Genomic DNA, 23,561 nt, shown 5'->3' on the forward strand with positions numbered 1-23,561 from the left:
TTCAGATCTTGTCTCTCTAATATCCTAAGATCAACATGGCTACAACACTGCATGCAATTTATATTTCTAACAGACACAGAGTTGACAAGACTATTCACTGATTTTCACTGAAAAACAATTAATAAGCAACTGATGAATAAAGAAGACTAATAAAAAATTGTATATTTATATTTTCTTCTTGGCACCTGGAATATCTTATACATGCCGAATGGACTACAACAAGATTCACTCTATCTCCCCTAGCAACTTTTCAATAGATTGCCCAGATCCTCTAGTGTGCCCTTAATCACAATATTTTCTACTTACTTAATAAAAGCTTCCATAATGCACTTGCAAACCTCCACTCGCACACTTTCTTTCTGGAACATATCCAGGAATGGTAAGAATTTCTCCTAAAAATACAAATTAAAAAAAAACCAAACAAAAAAACAGGTATATTAAGGTATTTTATACACAAAAGCTTTTGATCTCTGTGCTGAAGATGAAAATCTGCTTAAAGAACCAATAAGTATAAATATTTTAGAAATATTTAAAATAATCTCAGCTATGAGTGTATGAGTATAATAGACCAGTTTTTACCTCTTTTGAAGAAAGTTATTTTTCCTGGAGGATCAGTGATTAGGTACTGAGAGATTATAGCACGGTGGTATGAATGGAGAAATCCTATTGGCTGACAAAAGAGCTAGTTTATTGGCTCGGAGTATCCAGTATAAACATGCAACAGGTCAGAGCTCATTTAGACAAGTATCACCAAAAAATAAGGAAAACATGTTATAAAAGCAATAATATGCTTGAAGCAGCACAGATACAGAAGTGATGATCACTGGGAAGTCTGAGGACTCCAGGAACAAGTCATAGGGTATTACAGTCCCAAAAAAATCTGTCAAATTCCTGCCACCATTTTGGATTTTTCCAGGGCTACTTTTGAAGCTGTAGACCGTTCGGATGTCATTTAAAGATGCTGACTTTGAGAATCTAGAGAATTAGTTTTCTGTACCATCCCCAAAATATGTGTAAGGTAAAATTTTCTAAGTGCCCAAGTGACTTAGGGACTTAAACCCTATTGACTTTCAGTGAGCATTAGGTGCCCAAGTGGCTTGGAAAAAAAAAATGGGATTTTGGCTCCTAAATCACTTAGGCATATTGGAAAAGTTTCCTCTGCGTTACAAAGTCTGATTAAACAACTGAAATTTGATTCAAACGCACCCGTTGGCCTCCCTAAACTTTCCTTTGCACCTCAAAGGAGTGGGTGGGTGAGATTCTGTGGCCTGCGTTGTACAGGCCCTTAATCAGAACTAGAGGATCATAGATGCCTTCATAGTATAGGGATCATAGATCCCTTCTGACCTTGGTATCTATGAATCTATGAATCAGTACCGGAACAGTTGACACTGAATTCTTTGCTATGACACATATGTATACATTATACTGAAACATTCATTATGTAGTTATCAGCACAGCACACAAATAGGCTGTATTAGTTCATCTGAGCTCCCTTTGCTGGCTGGCTGTTACTGCTGCTGCATTAAAACAAAGATATATTAGAGATTTAAATAGTATTAGAGAATTCTATAACCTAAGAAGAAAACAGTGTGATAGGCTGGAATGTAAATAATGGATTTTTTAAGAAGTTAACAAAAGAAAACTTCCCCTGGTGTTTTAACAGTTTTATACTTGACAAAAAGTGCTTCTCACCATGTGAGCTTTCAGATGACTTAGATAAGTAAATTAGGTTAGCTTTCCTTATAAAAAACAGTCTACACTCAAGTTCTAGAAAACAATGCAAAGATATGACTTACCGCTGAAAAAAGTACAGAAAAGTCATGGAAATAGGTGATAATTTTCTGAATAATTGACTGAAGCTAGGAAAAGAAGAAAAACAACTAAATACATTACAAATTGCATGTTAAAGTACATAATGATGACAATGATGACAGATCTATCTGCAAATCATCTAATTTATAGGTTATTTTTCTCCTGTTAATGCCTAGAAAACAATTTTTTATATACACACACACACATATATATATATACACACACACACAAATTATTTTGTTGTAAATTATTCTAGATTTAAAAATTGACCTCCATGAATAAAACTGGAACACTCTACCACGGCTTCACTTTATTCTAAAGAGCTTCCTGAATTACAAAAGGCCTTTTAAAACACACTGTAAGGTAAGAGACTTTAGAAGCCTCTGTGCATTTTCTTGGAACAAAATTAGTTATTTAAAGACTTGGTAAATAAAACAGTCTCTTACCTGTGGATAGGCATCTTCAAATGCACGATCTGGAGTCATGTGTTTGATAACATCTGCCAAAACAGTATTGACCTCACGCTTCTATGTAGTGAAAATTAAATGTCACAACTCAGCATAAAAAATGGTGCAGAAATCAAATGACTAAAATACTTTGTTAGTACTAAGTTAAGGTTGAGAATTTATTGCCATTTACAAAAGAATGAATTTTCTACACAGTTGTAGTTGAAACCAGATAATTCTTATTTAAGGTTCAATCAGCCACCTACTGTAACACTGCCTGTTTCCCCAATTATGTTCCAAATACAGGTTAGAAATATATTCATGAATGATCAAAAGGACTCCTTTTGAGCCTCTAATATGTATCTATTCAGCACTCACATTAGGAGATAATCTGGTTTATAGTTTTTCACATTGTAAACTGCTACTTACTGTCTACATATAGTTAAAATTAGAAAAAAAAATCCTTGTAGAAATTCCTACATACCGTAAAGTGTCTGCAGGTATACTCCACCCACACTTCTGCACAGTTAATATAATCCTAGAAAAAATATTATATATATAAAATGGTCAAAAGAATGCATCACCTTCAAAATCCGTATCAAGTTTCAGAGTATATATTTCTCATCCCGCAGTCTGCTTAAGTAATTACTCAGGCACTTGTCTGGCACTTGGATCCAAGCAGGCACAAGGACCTACCTTCATGGTTACAAATTTCAAAACGGGGCCCTGCTGTACCCAAACCGAGTACAAAAGGGTGGGTTCATATGAAACATGTGCCCGGTATTTTATTGACAAGGCAATTATTGAGTGTCTAGGAATGATGAACTAGGCAATGCTATGCTCAATGTGTATTAAAAGCTCATATGTAATTGTGGTATTTTTTTTTTAAATAATTTTGAACAACTGGCTACCACTGTATCTGAAATAGGCAAGTCAGTTCCAACTTACCCCAGAACTCCTGTCAATTACCCACCTGTGGGTTTTTCAATTTTGTGATAACCTTCCAGGCTTCATTTAATATCTGAAGGCGATCACATTCAGGAGGATCAGCCATGGCCAAGTTTAACCCCAAAGAGCGAAAGAGAAGATGCTGAGGAAAGATCAGACCATCCTATCAGTTAGAGATTCTCTATGAAACAGATCATACTTCAAAATACTACTGGTTACAAAATTATAAAGTTGGGTAAGTCACTCAAAGATCATATACTTTCTAGCCCAAAGACTGAACTGTAATGAACTTTTGTTGGAGAACTATAAGCAGTTACATTTAATTAGCAACTCATCAGAGCATATACATTGAAATGATATACAGCATTAAGACCATTTGCTTTTGATGGACCAACATGAAAGTACTATATTGTGTTCTGCTGTTTAACATGCATACAAAGGGTATGTCTACACAATGAAATTAGGTCGAATTTATAGAAGTCGGTTTTGTAGAAAGCGTTTTTATACAGCCGATTGTGTGTGTCCCCACACAAATGCTCTCAGTGCATGTAGTCGGCAGAGTGTGTCCACAGTACCGAGGCAACCGTCGACTTCTGGAGCATTGCACTGTGGGTAGCTATCCCACAGTTCCTGCAGTCTCCGCCGCCCATTTGAATTCTGGGTAGAAATCCCAGTGCCTGATGGGGCTAAAACATTGTCGTGGGTGGTTCTGGGTACATATCATCAGGCCCCCCCCTTCCCTCCCTCCTTCCGTGAAAGCAAGGGCAGACAATCGTTTTGCGCTTTTTTCTTGAGCTACCTGTGCAGACGCCATACCATGGCAAGCATGGAGCCCGCTCCTCTCACCGTCACCGTACGTCTCCTGGGTGCTGGCAGACATGGTACTTTACTGCTACACAGCAGCAGTTTATTGCCTTTTGGCAGCAGACAGTACAGTATGACTGGTAGTCGTCGATGTAGTCCTGGGTGCTCTTTTAACCGACCTCGATGAGGTCAGGGGCACCTGGGCAAACATGGGAGTGACTTAGCCAGGTCATTTCCCTTTTAAGTTTCGTCTCGTGGCGATTGAGTCCTACCGGCAGTGCACTGTCTTTTAATCAGCAGCCAGCAGAAGATGATGGCCAGTAGCCATACTGCACCGTCTTCTGCTGAGCACCCAGGAGAAGACGATGGCTAGCGCTCGTACTAGATGAAGTGGCTCAAAACAAGAAATAGACCAGATTTGTTCTGTATTCAATTTTCTCCTCCCTCCCTCCGTGAAATCAACGGCCTGCTAAACCCAGTTTTGAGTTCTATCCTTGAGGTTTTGAGTTCTATCCTTGAGGGGGCCATTCAGTTTCTCGCAAAGCCACCCCCATTGTTGATTTTAATTCCCTATAAGCCAACCCTGTAAGCCATGTCGTCAGTCGCCCCTCCCTCCACCAGGACAAAGGCAGAAAATCGTTCCACGCCCTTTTTTCTGTGCAGACGCCATACCATGGCAAGTATGGAGCCCGCTCAGATCACTTTGGCAAGTAGGAGCACATTAAACACCACACACATTATTCAGCAGTATATGCAGCACAAGAACCTGCCAAAGTGAAACCGGGCGAGTAGGCGACGTCAGCGCGGTGACGAGAATGATGAGGACATGGACACAGACTTCTCTCAAAGCACGGGCCCTGGCAATGTGGGCATCATAGTGCTAATGGGGCAGGTTCATGTGGTGGAACGCCGATTCTGGGCTCGGGAAACAAGCACAGACTGGTGGGACCGCATAGTGTTGCGGGTCTGGGACGATTCCCAACGGCTGCAAAATTTTCGCATGCGTAAGGGCACTTTCATGGAACTTTGTGACTTGATTTCCCCTGCCCTGAGGCACAAGAATACCAAGATGAGAGCAGCCCTCACAGTTGAGAAGCGAGTGGCAATAGCCCTGTGGAAGCCTGCAATGCCAGACAGCTACCAGTCAGTCTGGAATCAATTTGGAGTGGGCAAATCTACTGTGGGGGCTGCTGTGATGCAAGTAGCCAACGCAATCAAAGATCTGCTGATATCAAGGGTAGTGACCCTGGGAAATGTGCAGGTCAAAGTGGATGGCTTTGCTGCAATGGGATTCCCTAACTGTGATGGGGCCATAGATGGAACCCATATCCCTATCTTGGCACCAGAGCACCAAGTCGGCGAGTACATAAACCGCAAGGGGTACTTTTCAATAGTGCTGTAAGCACTGGTGGATCACAAGGGACGTTTCACCAACATCAACGTGGGATGGCCGGGAAAGGTACATGACGCTCGCATCTTCAGGAACTCTCGTCTGTTTCAAAAGCTGCAGGAAGGGACTTTATTCCCAGACCAGAAAATAACCGTTGGGGATGTTGAAATGTCTATAGTTATTCTTGGGAACCCAGCCTACCCCTTAATGCCATGGCTCATGAAGCCATACACAGGCAGCCTGGACAGTAGTCAGGAGCTGTTCAGCTACAGGCTGAGCAAGTGCAGAATGGTGGTAGAATGTGCATTTGGATGTTTAAAGGTGTACTGGTGCAGTTTACTGACTCGGTTAGACCTCAGCAAAACCAATATTCCCAGTTATTACTGCTTGCTGTGCGCTCCACAATATCTGTGAGAGGAAGGGGGAGATGTTTATGGCGGGGTGGGAGGTTGAGGCAAATCGCCTGGCTGCTGGTTATGCACAGTCAGACACGAGGGCAGTTAGAAGAGCACAGGAGGGCGCAGTGCACATCAGAGAAGCTTTGAAAACCAGTTTCATGACTGGCCAGGCTACGGTGTGAAAGTTCTGTTTGTTTCTCCTTGATGAAACCCCCCACCCCTTGGTTCACTCTACTTCCTGGAAAGTGATCCACCCTCCCCTCCTCCCTTCGATCACTGCTTGCAGAGGCAATAAAGTCATTGTTGCTTCACATTCATGCATTCTTTATTAATTCATCACACAAATAAGGGGATAACTACCAAGGTAGCGCAGAAGGGGTGCTGGAGGAGAGAAGGATAATGCCACACAGCACTTTAAAAGTTTAAAACTTATTGAATGCCAGCCTTCTGTTGCTTGGGCAATCCTCTGGGGTGGAGTGGCTGGAGGCCCCCCACCGTGTTCTTGGGTGTCTGGGTGAGGAGGCTATGGAACTTGGGGAGGAGGGCGGTTGGTTACACAGGGGCTGTAGCGGCGGTCTGTGCTCCTGCTGCCTTTCCTGCAGTTCAACCATACACTGGAGCATATTACTTTGATCCTCCAGCAGCCTCAGCATAGAGTCCTGCCTCCTCTCATCACGCTGCCGCCAACTTTCAGCTTCAGCCCTGTCTTCAGCCCACCACCACTCCTCCCGGTCATTTTGTGCTTTCCTGTACTCTGACATTGTCTGCCTCCATGCATTCGTCTGTGCTCTGTCAGTGTGGGAGGACAGCATGAGCTCAGAGAACATTTCATCGCAAGTGTGTTTTTTTCGCCTTCTGATCTTCGCTAGCCTCTGGGAGGGAGAAGATCCTGTGATCCTTGAAACACATGCAGCTGATGGAGAAAAAAAAGGGACAGTGGTATTTAAAAAGACACATTTTATAGAAGAATGGGTACACTCTTTCACGGTAAACCTTGCTGTTAACATTACATACATAGCATATGTGCTTTCGTTACAAGGTCGTATTTTGCCTCCCCCCAGCATGTGGCTAGCCCTTCCCTTCTCCCCGTGGCTAACAGTGAGGAACATTTCTGTTCAGCCACAGGCAAACAGCCCAGCAGAAATGGGCACCTCTGAATGTCCCCTTAAGAAAAGCACCCTATTTCAACCAGGTGACCATGAATGATATCACTCTCCTGAGGATAACACAGAGAGATAAAGAACGGATGTTGTTTGAACGCCAGCAAACATACACTGCAATGCTTTGTTCTACAATGATTCCCGAGTACGTGCTACTGGCCTGGAGTGGTAAAGTGTCCTACCATGGTGGATGGAATAAGGTTGCCCTCCCCAGAAACCTTTTGCAAAGGCTTTGGGAGTACATCCAGGAGAGCCGCGAATGCCAGGGCAAATTAATCATTAAACACGCTTGCTTTTAAACCATGTATACTATTTAAAAAGATACACTCACCAGAGGTCCCTTCTCCACCTGGCGGATCTGGGAGGCAGCCTTGGGTGGGTTCAGGGAGTACTGGTTCCAGGTCCAGGGTGAGAAACAGTTCCTGGCTGTCGGGAAAACCGGTTTCTCCGCTTGCTTGCTGTGAGCTATTTACAACCTCATCATCATCATCATCTTCCTCGTCCCCAAAACCTGCTTCCGTGTTGCCTCCATCTCCATTGAAGGAGTCAAACAACACGGCTGGAGTACTGGTGGCTGAACCCCCTAAAATGGAATGCAACTCATCATAGAAGCGGCATGTTTGGGGCTCTGACCCGGAGCGGCCGTTTGCCTCTCTGGTTTTCTGGTAGGCTTGCCTCAGCTCCTTAAGTTTCAGGCGGCACTGCTTCGGGTCCCTGTTATGGCCTCTGTCCTTCATGCCCTGGGAGACTGACAAATGTTTTGGCATTTCGAAAACTGGAACGGAGTTCCGATAGCACGGATTCCTCTCCCCATACAGCGATCAGATCCCGTACCTCCCGTTCGGTCCATGCTGGAGCTCTTTTGCGATTCTTGGACTCCATCATGGTCACCTCTGCTGATGAGCTCTGCATGGTCACCTGCAGCTTGCCACGCTGGCCAAACAGGAAATTGAAATTCAAAAGTTCGCGGCCTTTTCCTGTCTACGTGGCCAGTGCATCTGAGTTGAGAGTGCTGTCCAGAGCAGTCACAATGGAGCACTCTGGGATAGCTCCCGGAGGCCAATACCGTCTAATTGTGTCCACAGTACCCCAAATTCAACCCAGCAAGGCCAATTTCAGCGCTAATCCCCTTGTCGGGGGTGGAGTAAGGAAATTGATTTTAAGAGCCCTTTAAGTCGAAAAAAAGGGCTTCATCGTGTAAATGGGTGCAGTGTGAAATCGATTTAACGCTGCTAAATTCAACCTCAACTCCTAGGGTAGACCAGGGCTTATTTGGCAGATTCCTGAAGAAAGGCTCTAAACTAGCACACCCAGAAGTCAGATTTTGCTCCCATTGAAGTCAACAGCAAAACTCCCATTGGCTTCAATGGAGCAGGATTAAGCCCCTTAAAACAGTACAAATAAGTGCTGGGAGTAGAGTCACATGCTGTGTGAAGGAAGCCACAATTAGTTAATTCCCAGCACTTCTTTCCAGCACTGGGATTGACTGGCTAATAATAGCCCCTTCCTTATAACAAATAAACTGCAACAGGCCTCTTTTTGATCCATTCACTGCTACTGCAGAAGACATAGTTCCTGTCTCTATTCTCAGTCGACCCCTCCCACTCGTAAAGGATTCAGGACCCAAGAATGAAACAGGAATAGAAATCACTTTATGTTCTAGATCTTAAATCACCTTATTCTACACAGCAGAGAGTTCCCATTTTTTAATCCTGTGTGAACTATCTAGACAACTAGCTAAAAGTATAAAGCACTCAGCAAGATAATGAATAAGGATTGCTTTAAATTGCAAAAACTTACCTTGGGGAAACCAGATTCATCGCACTCTTTAATCATGCCAATAAAATCCATAGACCTTGCAGCAATAAACTCCGCTCTGAATGCTGACATCACTGAATTCAACAGCAGGGCACTAGAAGGAACAGGACACAAATCAGCACAGCTCACCATAAATTAAGCCCATTTTCATTGTCTAGTTTACATTAATCTGAACTTCAACGAATAATTAAATACCACTCAGTTTCTACCTGTTTGGGTGATGGGTTGATCAAGGCTGCAATTTGTTGGGAAAACAAGAAAACATGAAGTTTGGCAATGTTGCACAGGATATGTAGAAAACCTCAACCTGTACTTTCTTTGCTTAACTCCAAGGAAAACATTATTTAATTGTCTTTAAAATAAATTTTACATTCGATTTCTTACACTAGGATCAACTTTCTTTCAAGCTATCACTAGCTGAGAGCAGATTTCCTTATAATACTGGCACATCACTCACCAAGCTGGAGACCATTGGCTATTCAGTAAAAAGAAACAGTAATATTGGGAGAGTCTTTGCACATTTGCTGAACTATTCTATTTTCTTCTTCTGTCTGAAGTCCCTGCAATTGAAAGTATCTTTTGGTATGGCAACAGCCTCCATTGAAGCTTTGTTGCATTAACTAAAGCTGTTGCTGCGAGGCTGATTTCTACTAAATGAGCTGGTAGAACGGAAATAAATCCATATGATTATAGTAAAGGTGATTATTATTGTCTACAGATATAATAATTGAAACCTGAAATTTATATTTTAAGTTAGCTGTTGAAGAGGCAATCCAATGTACTACACTTCAGAAAAAGTAACTCAATTTGACAGCATTTTAAAACAAATATTCAGGGCCAAATTCTGCCCAGAGATACATCTGCACAACTTCCATTTTGACTTGTAACCCCAGCAGAGTCGACACTCAGTCCTTCATTCTTTTGAAGTCAATAAAGTGAATGCTGTGCAATTTACTGTTTGTGGAGGTCTTTTGCAGAACAGAAGTGAATGGGATTACAGTGATCACATAGCACTTAGTAGGAATTTGCCCTTGTCCACACATTTCCATGCCACCAACTGTTGTCCACAGCATGTTGCACAAGTTGGCTGCTACCTTTCACCTAGAGATGGCTGAATTATAGTGATATTGCATGTATGTAGTTAGTGAAGGGCTTGGGATTTAAAATTTAGCAATGAAAATCACCATATAAATCTAAAATATCATTCAATGAGGTGCACGTAAGAGGGCAGAAATTTGCCTCTTGTTGTTAACCTACAAAACAATGGTCAGAGCTGGGTTATTCAATTTCCAATTAGCTACATTGTGTAAGCATTTAAAAGGTCAAAAATAGACTGAAATTAACACTCCATTAAAACACATAGGAAATTTCTCAGCTCTCTTGGTGCTACATTGTGAAATTTGCCTTGCTGCAAAGCAAACAAGAGAGCTGTGCACAGACTAAGCAGAAAATCTGTCTTCACAACCCAAAAGACTAGAAACTATTTAATTTAAAGACAAATGCTGTAGAATAAACCAAAAATCTATAGACAGAACCTAATACAGTGAGTCTAAAAGCATGACTTTTGCCTCCTCACCCCTGATTTTGAGTCAAAACTTCTCCACTCCTTAACTCAGTCACATGTTTGGTGTTACAATATCTTTCTTTTGGATAAAAGGGTAATGCATTTCCGGCTCTTCACTCAAAGCAGATTACACTAGCTCACTGTTTAGTAAAAAAATTAATCATGTTTGCAAACAATTTTCAAAGACCTCCTCCCTGCCCACTTAATAAACCAAACTGAAACTAGCCAATATAACTTGGGCTAAAACATGCTCACACAATTCAGAAAGAGGATTCAAGACTAGCAATTAACCTTTCTGAATCAGTCACGAAATACAGGTAAACCTGTGCAGACCAGGCCAAACCACATTCCAGTTCAGGTTAATGTACGGAGATGGGATGAACTGTATTTGAAAACCATTTTCTGCTCATTTTTCTAGTTCAGACAGGGACTAAGTTAACTAGGAATGAATGCACATCCTTCCTGAGACAGGCTTGGAAGGCTATTCTTAGCCTTAAAATGGCACTGTTCAGTCACCTGCTTGCAACCTCCCTCACAGTATACACATACTGGCCAATTGGCAAAAGTAAAAAAGGGGAACAGAAGAAAATGTAGCATGTGTAGTTCTCAAAGGAAATGACTGGGAGCACAAAGTATCATGTGGTTTAATCCTAGCTGAACTCTAGCTCATCTGACAATTGGGTCAATTAACCTTTTTACCACAGCCAAATCCACTGGAATTTTGGGTGAAAAAAAAATTCAGGGAACACAGATACTACATCTCAGTTTTAGTAGTTTAATAAAGTACTCCTGCAACAAAATAAAATGAGAGACATTATACAAAGAACTGGATTACAAAAGTGTAACATAAGATTTAGATTTCTGACTCATGGTCTGTTGACCATGCAGTACTTACTTGTTCCCCAGTTTCTTGCATCTCTCCATCATCTCAGTAAGCAGAATCTAGAACAGTGATTTCATTCAAATCAAAAAGTGTGGACCACCCAAATAAAACATTCTCACAGCTTTTGGAAAACTTTACATTAGCTAGAGGTGAATTTCATTACATAGCGACTACATTCCAAACACTACATCCAGTCAAAAGAAAATATTGTGGGTGGTGCAATATAAAACAAATATATGACATGGATATAGTGACATTTTAATCTGACTTGCTACTTCATTTTATAAAAGTCAAGTTTTCAGATCTTTAGTAATGTCTGGAAAAGGTTCTCTCTCTGAAAAATGACATGGTCAATTACCTCTGGCAAGAGAGGGGAATACTAGTAGCTCTTTACTGCAGAATGCAGAAACTCTGATTGAAGTTTTAAGTAGCTTGTTGGCTATGTTAAGCAATTACAAAGCCCAGAGCTTACCAATTTTTTCCTCACTAGTTTATATCAGTATGACAGAAGAAACTGAATAGAATCAGAAGATCAAGAAAGCAAGATGATACCAGCGATTGGGACAGTAAGTAAGAAAATGCAGTATTGACTATAGATGTAAATGTTCTCATTTGTGCTTTAATATAATTGCTTATTATTATTATTTCCAATATACATATATTTTTCCTGTGTACAAGAGTTTTAAAATGTATGCTCATACCTATTGGGGTTTAGTCTATTCCTCTCTAAATATGAGAAAGAGCTGATTTCTAAGATTTTTAAACAAGCCTTTAAACCAGGCAAACTTTTTGGCCTGATGGCCACATGTGGGTATGGAAATTGTATGGCAGGCCATAAATGCTCATGAAATTGAGGGTTGGGGTGCAGGAGGGGGTCAGGGGTGAAGGCTCCGGGTGGCACTTACCTCAAGCACCTCCCAGAAGCAGTGGCATGTCCCCGCTCCGGCTCCTACACGAAGGTGCGGCCAGGCATGGCCAATGGGAGCTGCGGGGTCAGTGGCAGCGTGCAGAACCCCTTGGCTGCCCCTGTGCGTAGGAGCCGGAGGGGGAACATGCCACTGCTTCTGACAGTTGCACAGAGCGGGGCAAGCTCCCAACCCCACTTCCTGGCTGGAGCACCGGAGCAGGGCAAGCCCCAAACCCCACTCCCTGGTCAAGGGTCGGATTAAAGTGTCTGGAGGGCCGCATGCGGCCCTCAGGCCATAGTTTACCCACCCCTGCTTTAAACAAGGAGGCAAGCACAGCAGATTTAAATTCTCCTCATGACTCGACTTCCTCCAGCTTTCCTCTCAAATAATGAAGTGTTGTAATGTCTCCTTAGAAATTAATTTCTGTTTCAGACTATTTTTAGGCTGGTTATAATATTATGTTGATCATGTTTATAAATACAAAAAGGTGCAATTTGCATCGCTAAGTTGATAAAGCTGTGCGAAGAACAGCATCATGGGGTTCTGATGCAGAATCAAAGATTTCTAGTTTGGCCCCAGGAGACATGTTATGCAGAGTCCTGTACAAAGCAATCAGATGTGCATTTTCGTGTGGGTGAGGTTTCACCTTTAAAATGTCTTTAGCATCTTCATTATTTAAAAGCATTTACATTATTTAGATTCTACATAATCTGTAAACATGAACTACAACAAGAATGGCTTTATATTGGCACTGCTCATTTGATTACTGTTAAGGCTTGTTAGCACTTCTTTCATACATACACCTATTACCCGTATGCTGCCCTTGATCTGCATTACTTGTACTTTGCCCATTGCTGGTGTCAAGCTTAGAATGCAACATTTTTCTGGATCCCCTTCTTTACCCAAAGGGGAACTACTAGCTTCCTATATTTTCAGAAAGTCAACTTTTATTATTTCCACTTTCTTCAGAATTCTGCATCAGATTGTGATGGTCTCAGATGCATTTCACGTTTTGTTGGGAATTTAAAGATCTGATAGGCTCACCTTTAGAAAATACGGTTTATTATTATTATTGTGGTTGAGATAAAATTTCCCAATCACTTGTTCTGGTGCAAATTTTGATTACCACTAGTACTATATTTTTATCCCAAGAGTCATATCAGACAGAGAAGAAGTTGCCTGCTTTTTATTTACTTATACCCACAGTTCTGTTTCTGCATCTCCTTTTATATTAAAACTATGAAAGGGAAATAAGCTTTGTGGAATAAGGAAGCTGACTTATTTTAGTCCATTGTGTAATATTACATTTATTCTTCAACTTTGCCGTATCATTTTAAACTTAATATCTACAACTAAAAATAATTATGAATCCACTTATGCCTCCTTCACTATGGTTTTGTTTTTACACTTAATAGTCCTTTCACATTGGCCTTTTTGTCTTTTCAAGCACTCTCACTGGAAACTATTTATGGTTACTTAGAATGTAGGCACTTCAGAGCATTGCATGTATCTTAGCTAGCTATGTAAAGTCCAATGTATATTTACAGCACTATATCTGTTAATAATATCACTCACATAAGCTTTGGTCATTTTTCAATTCAAGTTTGAATATAGCATCCTAGGTCCTACATCAATATGTACTAAATGGTCTAGCAATGAACAATTACCATAGGAATCTATAACATCTTTTAAAAATCAGATATTGTATATGTTCTTTGTTCCAGTTAACTATCAAGCATTTATTTACACGGTGAATATGTCATTTACCTCGGGAGCACGGTACGCGATACACTGTAAAATCCAATCTATAGCAGGAGAGTAGAGAGTCAAATACAATGGAATCTCCACACACTGCACTACCAGCTGATTCTGAACAGTATCCCCATGCATCTGTAAAGGAAGTAAAAGATGAAAGAGCTGCCTGGGGGGGGGAGAAAGGCATCTGGCTGGGGCTATGAGAAACTGGAAACAAAACTTCAAGTTATAGGTTAATTGAAAGCTTTGAGAGACCAGGGTAACTGAATTACACAGCATGCTCAATAAGTATTCTGCATATTTTCCTGTATTCGGAAGAAATACACAGTGGGCACTATTTAAAATTTGGGCATATAGCATGTACAGTAGTTAAATTTACCACAATATGTGCAGTATTTCCCATTCTAAATATAGGTAATACCACAGTAAAGGTAAATAGTGCAGTCTAGTAAACATCAATTTTGCTGGTGACATCTATTGGCTGGTGACATCATATTTTTTTTCAGATTCACAGTTTCAAAAATATTTACAACTCTAGATTCTAGAACTTTTAAAGGGATTCGTAAAAAGCATTTTCATCATCGGTTGCTCAAGGAACATCCTTATTTCATCACTCAGGCAATACAAACGTATTTGCTTACTTGCTTAAATGTTAGAAGGAAGTCAAAAAAATTCTTGTTAAGGCTTTCTTTACGATGAGGAGCTACTTCCATTCCGACCTACATTCGAAGAAAGAGAAAAATTGTATCTTTACCACTTACCATCCTCTTTCAGCTATGAAATAGAGTTATTCACCAGGGAATAAGTATATTCACACGCATATCAATAAGATGAAGATATTATAGCAGAGTACTGAACAGAATGCTTTTTGCCCATCATTATCCCTGACTCACTAGGAAGTGATATTATGGCCCCATCCACTGAGACCAGAACTGTGCTAGCTACTACTGTGTTTAAACGAGGTTGTTGAGAACAGGTCCTAGTATGGTGTTCATGACCAGTAAGAGAAAAAACTAGCATTCAAATGTTAGGAAAAGCCATATTTAAGGCTGCCCTTTGGTTCTTAAAAGCTTAAACTTGTTCTTCACAATAATTTTAAAACAATACTAGCTGCCTATTTAATTTTAAAAACAGCAAAAAATATCCACCTCCCTTTCCATTTCTTATAAGGAGTCTTGAAGTTTAAATCTCCTCAGTGTGATAGATATGCTTGCTTTGATCTGCTTACCTCTTGGAAGTCCAGGGGCTGTGCTGCCTGGGATCCCTAGGGACAGCTCTGTTTGCCATTAGGGAATTTTTTCCTCCCCAGAGAACTCCCTGTAACATTTTGCAAACCCCAGTTTGGGAACCACTGACATCGGGGAAAGAATGGGGATCCTGGAATGGGGGAACACAGAACTCCCTTATGGGGAAAATTGGAAGGACCTTATATGAGGGAAGGAGGGGCACACAGCTTACCTAGCAAGGAGGGAGGAATGGGGGACCATGGCATGGGAGGAGAGGGATTTAGGGTGCACACAGAAGCCCTGGCAGGGAGCAATTGGAGAGAGTTGCAGCAAATCCCTGAAATAGAGGGGGAAGGGAGGGTGGCAGACATCGCGCTTATAGGGGAAACCAAGGAGCCTCTAGTGCATGTAATAAGCTCAGCTGACGCAAGATACAAAGTGTGCAACCTCCTAGTTTTTAAAACACGACATCAAATTAACTCTTTTTCATCATGAAGCTCATCAAGCCATCCTCCAAAAGCAGATACTCTCATGGTATGAACAGGGAGACAATAAATTCAAGTAGAAGGAAAGCTTGTACAGTACCTCGGAAAAGCCATGCTTAGCACTCAGACAGCAGTCTGTAATACCACAAAGCTACAAGCTTTCTTTATGACTCAGTCCCCAATTTTCCCCTTCCCTCAGGAGGAAGTACTGGCAGGACAAGCTTGGAAAATTAGTTTTTAATTACTATGATTATTATAGGCAATTATGCAGCAGGTTTTCAAACTGTGACTATAATGGAAAAGTTATCCTGCCTTGCAATTTTCTAAGAGGAGGAACAGGCCGCTTTTTGGGCCAGAGAAAACCTGCCACTAATTAAAATCTTCCTTTTTTGGCAGGTGAGGCTGCAGGAAGACAGATTATACCATTGATATAAGCTCACTTTAAATAATGTTAAATTATAGCCTACCCTGCACAGGTACGCTCTTGCATAGACTGCAACCAGTGGATCTCCAATTCCTCTAATCATAGCCGTTAGTCGCGGGAGACATTCTGAAATTCCCCTGTTAAGATTTTTGAAAAATTAAATTTTGAAGTTTATGAATTGATCAGAGCACCACAACGCATACTGATAACTTGAAAGGCTGCTTTATTAAATGTACATGTGAACAAGAATTAAAAGAATCAAGGAAAGTCATATTAGCACAAAGTCTAATTTAGAAGTAAAATTTAACTAGTTCTCTAAGTAACATCTTAGACAGGAATTATACTACTTACCCTTGTGAGCAGCCAGGCTATGTACTGGAGATTTGCAAAGAGCTGGGGGACTGATGGAAGGAAAGAAGCCTTTCCTCTAGACTGGAGAAGCTGGAGCTTCTCTCTGGTTGCAATGTAGTCTCAGGGATGTAGCAGCTCAAAAGCCTCAGAGGCAGTGGATCTATGATGGCCAAGGAATCTCCTAGTCAGTCACAGATCCACTGGTCCCACTTCACTCCCAGTTTCACCTGCTATGGCTATAAGGAGGGACTCACCACAGAGCTGTTGCATGCAGGTGGTGTGGGCTGTTTATACTCCCCCTGCCCCTCCAGCACACACCTGCACTGGCACAAGTGTGACCAGGCCCATCCTGGGAGGCCCAAAAATAATCAAGCTGTCATTGTAGAGCCATTGAGATTATGGCATTCATTTTAGCAATTAACTGCAAAGGCCCGTTAGTCCTGAAGGGCTATTTTTAAAACAATATTGATTCCGGTCGGCTTGGAGCCTATTCCCCAGCTGCTTTCCAGGCTCACTGCCTCTGCCTTGTTTCCTCACCTTGCCTTTAGCCTGGTTACTGACCTACCTATTTCTCTTTCTATGTTACCCTCTCCTTTACCTTCAGCCACCTCCCATCAATTTTGCTTTCCTTTCAGTTTTGTAAACCCCTCCTCCTTGCCCCCCCCCCCCCAAAAATGCTTCACTTTCCGTTCATACTACAGTTATGCAAGTGCTCTGAAGTGGATGCATCAGTACGTCAGCAGCTGTGCTAATATTGTGCCTTGATGGGATTTGTATCAGGAGCCCAAAGCAATCAATATTGCCCCCTCCAAAAGCACAGAAGTTTCCTGCCATTATTGATAGTGGAACTTTCATACTTAATTCTCTGCATACTACTTTAACATGTACCCATTCGTTGGCTGTCCATATTTATTAACTGCATGTTAGCCTTACGTTTTGGACAGAAACTTGTTGCATTTCAGTATTGCTGCTTCCACATAGCTATAACAAAACCAAATTAAGGAAAAATACTCCGAGATGTATTCCTTGTAAGAAAAACAAAATTACTCCTCTGACAGATTGAAAATATCCTGTAATATACTGAGCAAATCTTATGGAATTAAGATAGCCCTAATTCAATAAGGTTTATTTTAACCCCATTTCGGGTGTACTGTATGTACATTAATGTGTTGTTGTGGCAGTAGGGTTGCCAAGTGTCCAGTTTTCAGCCAGAATGCCCAGTCGAAAAGGGACCCTGGCAGCTCCGGGCAGCACTGATGACCAGGCTGTTAAAAGTCAGGTCAGCGGCACAGTGGGGCTAAAGCAGGCTCCACGCAGCTTCCAGAAGCGGCGGCATGTCTCCCCTCCAGCACCTACACTTCCGTATGCTGCCCCTGCCCCAAGCGCCAGCTCTGCAGCCTCCATTGGCCGGGAACTGTGGGAAATGGGAGCTACAGGGGCAGCGCTTGCGGACGGGGCAGCATGTAGAGCCACCAGGCCGTACCTCTGCGTAAGAGCTGGAGGGAGGACATGCCACTGCTTCCGGGAGCTGCTTGAGGTAAGCGCTGCCCAGAGCCTGCACCCCTGATCTCCTCCTGCACCCCAACCCCCTGCCTCAGCCCTGATCCCCCTCCTGCCCTCCGAACCCCTTGCTCCCAGCCTGAAGCACCCTCCTACACCCCAAATCCCTCAAGCCCAATCCCACGCCAGAGCCCGCACCCCCAGCCAGATCCCTCACCCCCTCACACCCCAACGCCCCCTGAGCCAGCCCAGTGAAAATGAGCAAGCAAGTGAAGGTGGGAAGAGCGAGCAACATAGGGAGGGAGGGATGGAGAGAGTGGGGCCGGGGTCTTGGAGAAGGAGCGGGGCCTTGGAGGAGGGGCTGGGCAGGGGTGTTCGGTTTTGTGCAAGTAGAAAGTTGGCAACCCTACATGGCAGTGTATGTACCTTTTCTACATACGTAGGAAGGAGGAATGCTAATGTACTTCCTCCACTGTCAACCCTTTGAAGTCAGCCCCTGGAGAGAGATGCATATACTGGTTCGAATTGGATTCTCCAGAGACCAAGAGACAAAGGAAATACTTTTAGATAAAAACCTGGGGAGGGGCTTTCAACCTTCTTCCCGCTCCAGCAAAAGGACTCCTGGTCCACATAGGGCCTCAGTCCTTAGGGGAGGATTGGAAAGACTTGACCTATGAGACCTCATAAGACTGGGGGCTTGTTCTGAGTTGGGAAGCTCTGATGAACTTGTAACCATAAAGATGACCGTTGGGTGAGGTATTAAAAGACTGGACTTACCAGAGGCCATGTGAGAGCTAGGATGAACTCTGGTAAGCATATTAGTGTGCGTGTAAGTTCTTTTATTGTTTTTAATATGATTGCTCTGTAATGCTTCATACCTTAAGAATAAAGTAGGCTTGCTTAGAAACAGCTGCATGGTAACAACTACATTGTTATCCATTTCTGGAGAGAGCAAGCAGGTACCCCTGTGCAACCTTTCGGTGCTGGAATTACACAGTGAAGGCAGGGGAACTGTGCAACCTGAGAATATCCCGGTCAGAAGGGAGAAAGAGAGACACACAAGAGTCTCCATCCAAGAGAGGCAACAGCTGGGGAGTTGAAGGCCAAGGGTGGGTGCCCTTGCTAAACCACTGAAGGGAAATACAGTTACAGATGCCCTGAACTGTGACAACTCCCTGGCTGTGAAATTAATTTCTCTTGGGCACCACATGGTAAGGGTACTCTGAGACTTAATATCGTCAACTGCACTACTTGTTTTGTGGCTTTTATAGCTTTTCCATTTCATTTTCAAATATGTCCAGTTTATAGCATGTAAACTCAACTTAATAAACCATCATCATCATCATCATCATCACGTGCTACCGCACCCCCCAGCCACCACCATGGCACTCAAGCTACAGTACCACATTATTCAAAGAATTCAAAAATACTTCAAAGCTCAAAATCCAAACAAAATTAAAGGAGTCAATATAAAAAGGGAGAAGAAAGAGCTGGGAGGAGAAGATCAATATGGGGTTAACAGAAATTTTGGAAGTTAACAGGTCTGTGTTACCATTAAAATCCTATAGACACTTGGATTTCTGATTCAACTACTACACTATTAAGATTTAGTACAAGTTGGAATTCACTCTCAATGCAAAACCTGGGGCAAGGACTGTCTTGTTGTTCTGTGTTTCTATAGCGGCCAGCACAATGGGGTCCTGGACAGACACTATAGTAACAAAAATTATACGAATTGTAATAAAACAATTGTGAGCTCCATTTGCCTTCCTATTCTGAAGAGAAAGAATGGTCCAGCTGTTGGGGTAGTAGGCTATGTCTTGGGAGACTGAGGTTCAATTTCCTGCTCCACCACAATCTGACTGTATGACCTGGGTCAAGTCACCTAGCCACTCTGTGCCTCAGTTCCCCATCTGTTAAAAAAATGGGAATAACAGTATTTCACTACCTTACAGGGGTCTTGTGAAGATAAATACATTAAAGATTGAGAGGTGTTCAAATACTGTTGTGATGGGAGTGGGGCATGTAAGTACACAAGATAGACAGATATTTTCAGACTAAAACCTGAGGTGATCATCATTGTTTAGATTTTCAACATAGTGAAGTTTATGTTCTCATATTACTTGAATTCCTTTTAAAACTTCACGCATAATCGTGTACCATTTTGACAGTCAAACTCATCTGAAAAGGATACAATCTGGGAATGAGCTCTCTGATTGAAGCAATCTTGAAGAACCAGTTTAAACAGGTTTCTTTGGCAGTATCATTAACACTTTCTGGAGTAAAATTATCTGTAAAAACAAAGCCAGAGCCAAGCATATTACATTTAGTTCTGAAATAAATTACTTTAGTTACATTTATTTAAAACAGTACATTGAGTATTTCCTTTTAAAAAGAAGTTAAACATATGGTAATGAACTGGACAATGTAATTCTAGGATCTCCTTTCCAGCAATACAGACAACTGCTTGACTGCAAACCCAGAGTGAGCAGCAATGCTGGGTAACCAGAGCTCCACTTCTATTTTATAGTAATATTGATTTATTTCATTTGGTCTAATTCCTGATGTCAACCCAGTAGCTCATAATATACTTTATTATTATTTTAGAGCCAGACAAGTAACTCCTATGAAATTCTCATATGGAAGAGCTGACAAATATTGCTCTTTATCTTTATCCTCTCTGCCTTTGTCCTCTTGCACCCTCCCGCTCCTTACTCTCACCTTCTCTAGGGTAGCCAACTTTGTATTCGCAGAAAACTAAAGACCCTTGCCCCACCCTCTGCCCAGCCCCCTCTCACTCTATCCCCCCTCCTCCATCACTCGCTCTACCCCACCCTCGCTCACTTTCACTGGGCTGGGAGGCAGTGGGGTGGGGTATGACAGGGGTGAGGGCTCTGAGTGCAGGCTCTGTGGTGGTGCAGGGGGATGAGAGGTTATGGGTGCAGGAGGGGGCTCTGGGCTGGGGCAGAGGGTTGGAGTCTGTGCGGGGGTGAGGGTTCTAGTTGGGGGTGCGGGCTCTGGGCTGGGGCCAGGGTTTGCGGTGCAGGAGGAGGCTTCAGGGCTAGGACAGGGGGTTGGTGCACAGGAGGGGATTTGGGATGCAGGTTCCCTGCAAGCAGTGACATCTCCCTCCGGCTCCTAAGCGGAGGTGCGACCACATGGCTCTGCCTGCGCATACAGGCATTGCCCCCTCAGCTCCCACTGGCCACGGTTCCTGGCCAATGGGAGCTGCTGAGCTGGCGCTGGGTCAAGGGCAGCACACAGAGCCCCCGTCACTGCCCCTCCACCTAGCAGCCAGAGGGAGATGCCAGCAGGAGTCTCATGGAGCCGGGTAGGGGAGTCTGCCTGTGCCTCTAACCAGACTTTTAATGGCCTGGTCAGCAGTGTTGACCGGAGCCGCCAGGGTCCCTTTTCAACTGGGCTTTCTGGTAAAAAAATCAGACACCTGGTACCCTAACCTCCTCCACTGCAGAAGCCTAAAAAAAATAAATAAATCTTACTTTGAGTAGTGGGATTGTGACTAAAACAAGAAGTGTTGCCCCTGTCAACCTTCAAAGATTTTTTGTTGAAGAATTGCCACTTTTAGGTCTGTAATCGAGTGACCAAAGAGATTGAAGTGTTCTCCGACTGGTTTTTGAATGTTATAATTCTTGACGTCTGATTTGTGTCCATTTATTTTTACGTAGAGACTGTCCAGTTTGGCCAATGTACAACGCAGAGGGCCACTCCTGGCACATGATGGCATATATATCACATTGGTGGATGTGCAGGTGAACGAGCCTCTGATAGTGTGGCTGATGTGACTAGGCACTATGATGGTGTCCCCGAATAGATATGCGGACACAGTTGGCAATGGGCTTTGTTGCAAGGATAGGTTTCTGGGTTAGTGTTTTTGCTGTGTGGTTGCTGGTGAGTATTTGCTTCAGGTTCGGGGGCTGTCTGTAAGCAAGGACTGTCCTGTCTCCCAAGATCTGTGAGTGATGGGTCATCCTTCAGGATAGGCTGTAGATCCTTGATGATGCGTTGGAGAGGTTTTAGTTGGGGGCTGAAGATGATGGCTAGTGGCGTTCTGTTATTTTCTTTGTTGGGCTTGTCCTGTAGTAGGTTAACTTCTGGGTACTCTTCTGGCTCTGTCAATCTGTTTCTTCACTTCAGTAGGTGGGTATTGTAGTTGTAAGAACACTTGATAGAGATCTTGTAGGTGTTTGTCTCTGTCTGAGGGGTTGGAGCAAATGCAGTTGTATCGTAGAGCTTGGCTGTAGACAATGGATTGTGTGGTGTGGTCTGGTTTGGATGAAAGCTGGAGGCATGTAGGTAAGTATAGCGGCAATTCTTCAACAAAAAAAACTTCAAAAACAGACTCCAACGAGAGACTGCTGAATTGGAATTAATTTGCAAACTGGATACAATTAACTTAGGCTTGAATAGAGACTGGGAGCGGATGGGTCATTACACAAAGTAAAACTATTTCCCCTTGTTTATTTCCCGTCCTACTGTTCTTGTCAACTGCGGGAAATGGCCCAACTTGATTATCACTTCAAAAGGTTCTCCCCACCCCACCTCTGCTCTCCTGCTGGTAATAGCTCACCTTTCCTGATCACTCTTGTTACAGTCTGTATGGTAACACCCATTGTTTCATGTTCTCTGTGTATATAAAATCTCCCTACTATATTTTCCACTGTATTCATCCAATGAAGTGAGCTGTAGCTCACAAAAGCTTATGCTCTAACAAATTTGTTAGTCTCTAAGGTGCCACAAGCACTCCTTTTATTTCAAGGAAAGGCACTCTGACACACACTGAATAATAATGCTGACAAGGAAATGTCTATATTCCAGTGGAATGTTTAAAAATCTAGAAATGGAAGCCTCATAATACTGCCACTGTTAAATTTGAGAGCTGTAGCAAAAGTGCAAAATCCTTAATCAAATTCAGCTTCATGGGAAATGCTAACTAGTGATGGCATAATTCCAGACTCATCCTTTTGCTGATACCTATATTTGTGCTTATACAAAATGAATACCCTCTTCTTCCCTCCCAACAAATCTTGGATACTGAAAGTGGCAACAGACAAAGCTATATGGGCACTGAATGTGAGTCAACAATGCGATTCTGTTGCAAAAAAAGGCAAATAAATATTCTGGGAGGTTTTAACAGCAGTGTCACATTTAAGACATGGAAGGTAACAGTTCTGCTCTGTTCAGCATCGGTGAGGCCTCAGATGGAGCACTGTATCCAATTTTGGGTGCCACACTTTAAGAAAGATGTGAAAAAACTGGAGAGAGTTCAAGGGAGAGCAACAAAGATGATATAGGTCAGGTTTTCTAGACCTCTTGAGGAAAGGTTGAAAGAACTGGCATGTTTAGCCTACAGAACAGAAGAATGAGTGGGGATCTGATAAAAATACTCAAATCTGTTAAGGGCTGTTATATAGAGGACAGTGATCAACTGTTTTCTGTGTGCACAAAGGGTAGGACAAGAAGTAATCTGCTTAATTTGCAGCAAAGGAGATTTAGGTTAGATATTAAGAAAAATCTTTCTAACTTTAAGGATAGTTAAGCACTGGAACAGGTTAAGTGTGGAGGTTGTGGAATCTCCGTCACTGGAGGTTATTAAGAAAAAGTTAGACAAACTTCTGTCAGGGATGCTATAGGCATACTTAATCCTGCCTCGACATGGCAGGGGATG

The 23,561-nt window shown here is 42.5% G+C and overlaps 2 protein-coding genes across 5 annotated transcripts in view; both read right to left on the reverse strand.

Moving 5' to 3' along the window:
• VPS35L (VPS35 endosomal protein sorting factor like) overlaps positions 1 to 23,561 on the reverse strand; it is a 119,347-nt gene that overhangs the window by 60,565 nt on the left and 35,221 nt on the right. For 3 of the 4 annotated variants that reach the window (XM_048866257.2, XM_048866255.2, XM_075132740.1), the window contains exons 10-22: positions 20,070 to 20,166; positions 17,309 to 17,356; positions 16,068 to 16,161; positions 14,531 to 14,608; positions 13,902 to 14,024; positions 11,239 to 11,285; positions 8,762 to 8,873; positions 7,796 to 7,894; positions 3,235 to 3,351; positions 2,746 to 2,799; positions 2,262 to 2,342; positions 1,800 to 1,862; positions 307 to 392 (exon numbers count right to left, since the gene is read on the reverse strand). In XM_048866257.2, coding sequence (XP_048722214.2) covers positions 307 to 392; positions 1,800 to 1,862; positions 2,262 to 2,342; positions 2,746 to 2,799; positions 3,235 to 3,351; positions 7,796 to 7,894; positions 8,762 to 8,873; positions 11,239 to 11,285; positions 13,902 to 14,024; positions 14,531 to 14,608; positions 16,068 to 16,161; positions 17,309 to 17,356; positions 20,070 to 20,166 — 1,099 coding nt within the window. The remainder of the gene's footprint in view (positions 1 to 306; positions 393 to 1,799; positions 1,863 to 2,261; positions 2,343 to 2,745; positions 2,800 to 3,234; positions 3,352 to 7,795; positions 7,895 to 8,761; positions 8,874 to 11,238; positions 11,286 to 13,901; positions 14,025 to 14,530; positions 14,609 to 16,067; positions 16,162 to 17,308; positions 17,357 to 20,069; positions 20,167 to 23,561) is intronic. The other variant, XM_048866258.2, reaches the window with a different exon arrangement.
• LOC125643526 (uncharacterized) lies at positions 6,099 to 7,787 on the reverse strand. The gene is made up of 2 exons (XM_048866259.2): positions 7,293 to 7,787; positions 6,099 to 6,714 (listed from the first exon to the last, which is right to left on the reverse strand). The coding sequence occupies exons 1-2, from the start codon at positions 7,726 to 7,728 to the stop codon at positions 6,224 to 6,226; spliced, it is 927 nt and encodes a 308-aa protein (XP_048722216.2). The 5' UTR covers positions 7,729 to 7,787; the 3' UTR covers positions 6,099 to 6,223.

Source organism: Caretta caretta, chromosome 10 (genome assembly GCF_965140235.1).
Source record: "Caretta caretta isolate rCarCar2 chromosome 10, rCarCar1.hap1, whole genome shotgun sequence".
In the NCBI taxonomy this organism is placed as follows: Eukaryota; Metazoa; Chordata; order Testudines; family Cheloniidae; genus Caretta; species Caretta caretta.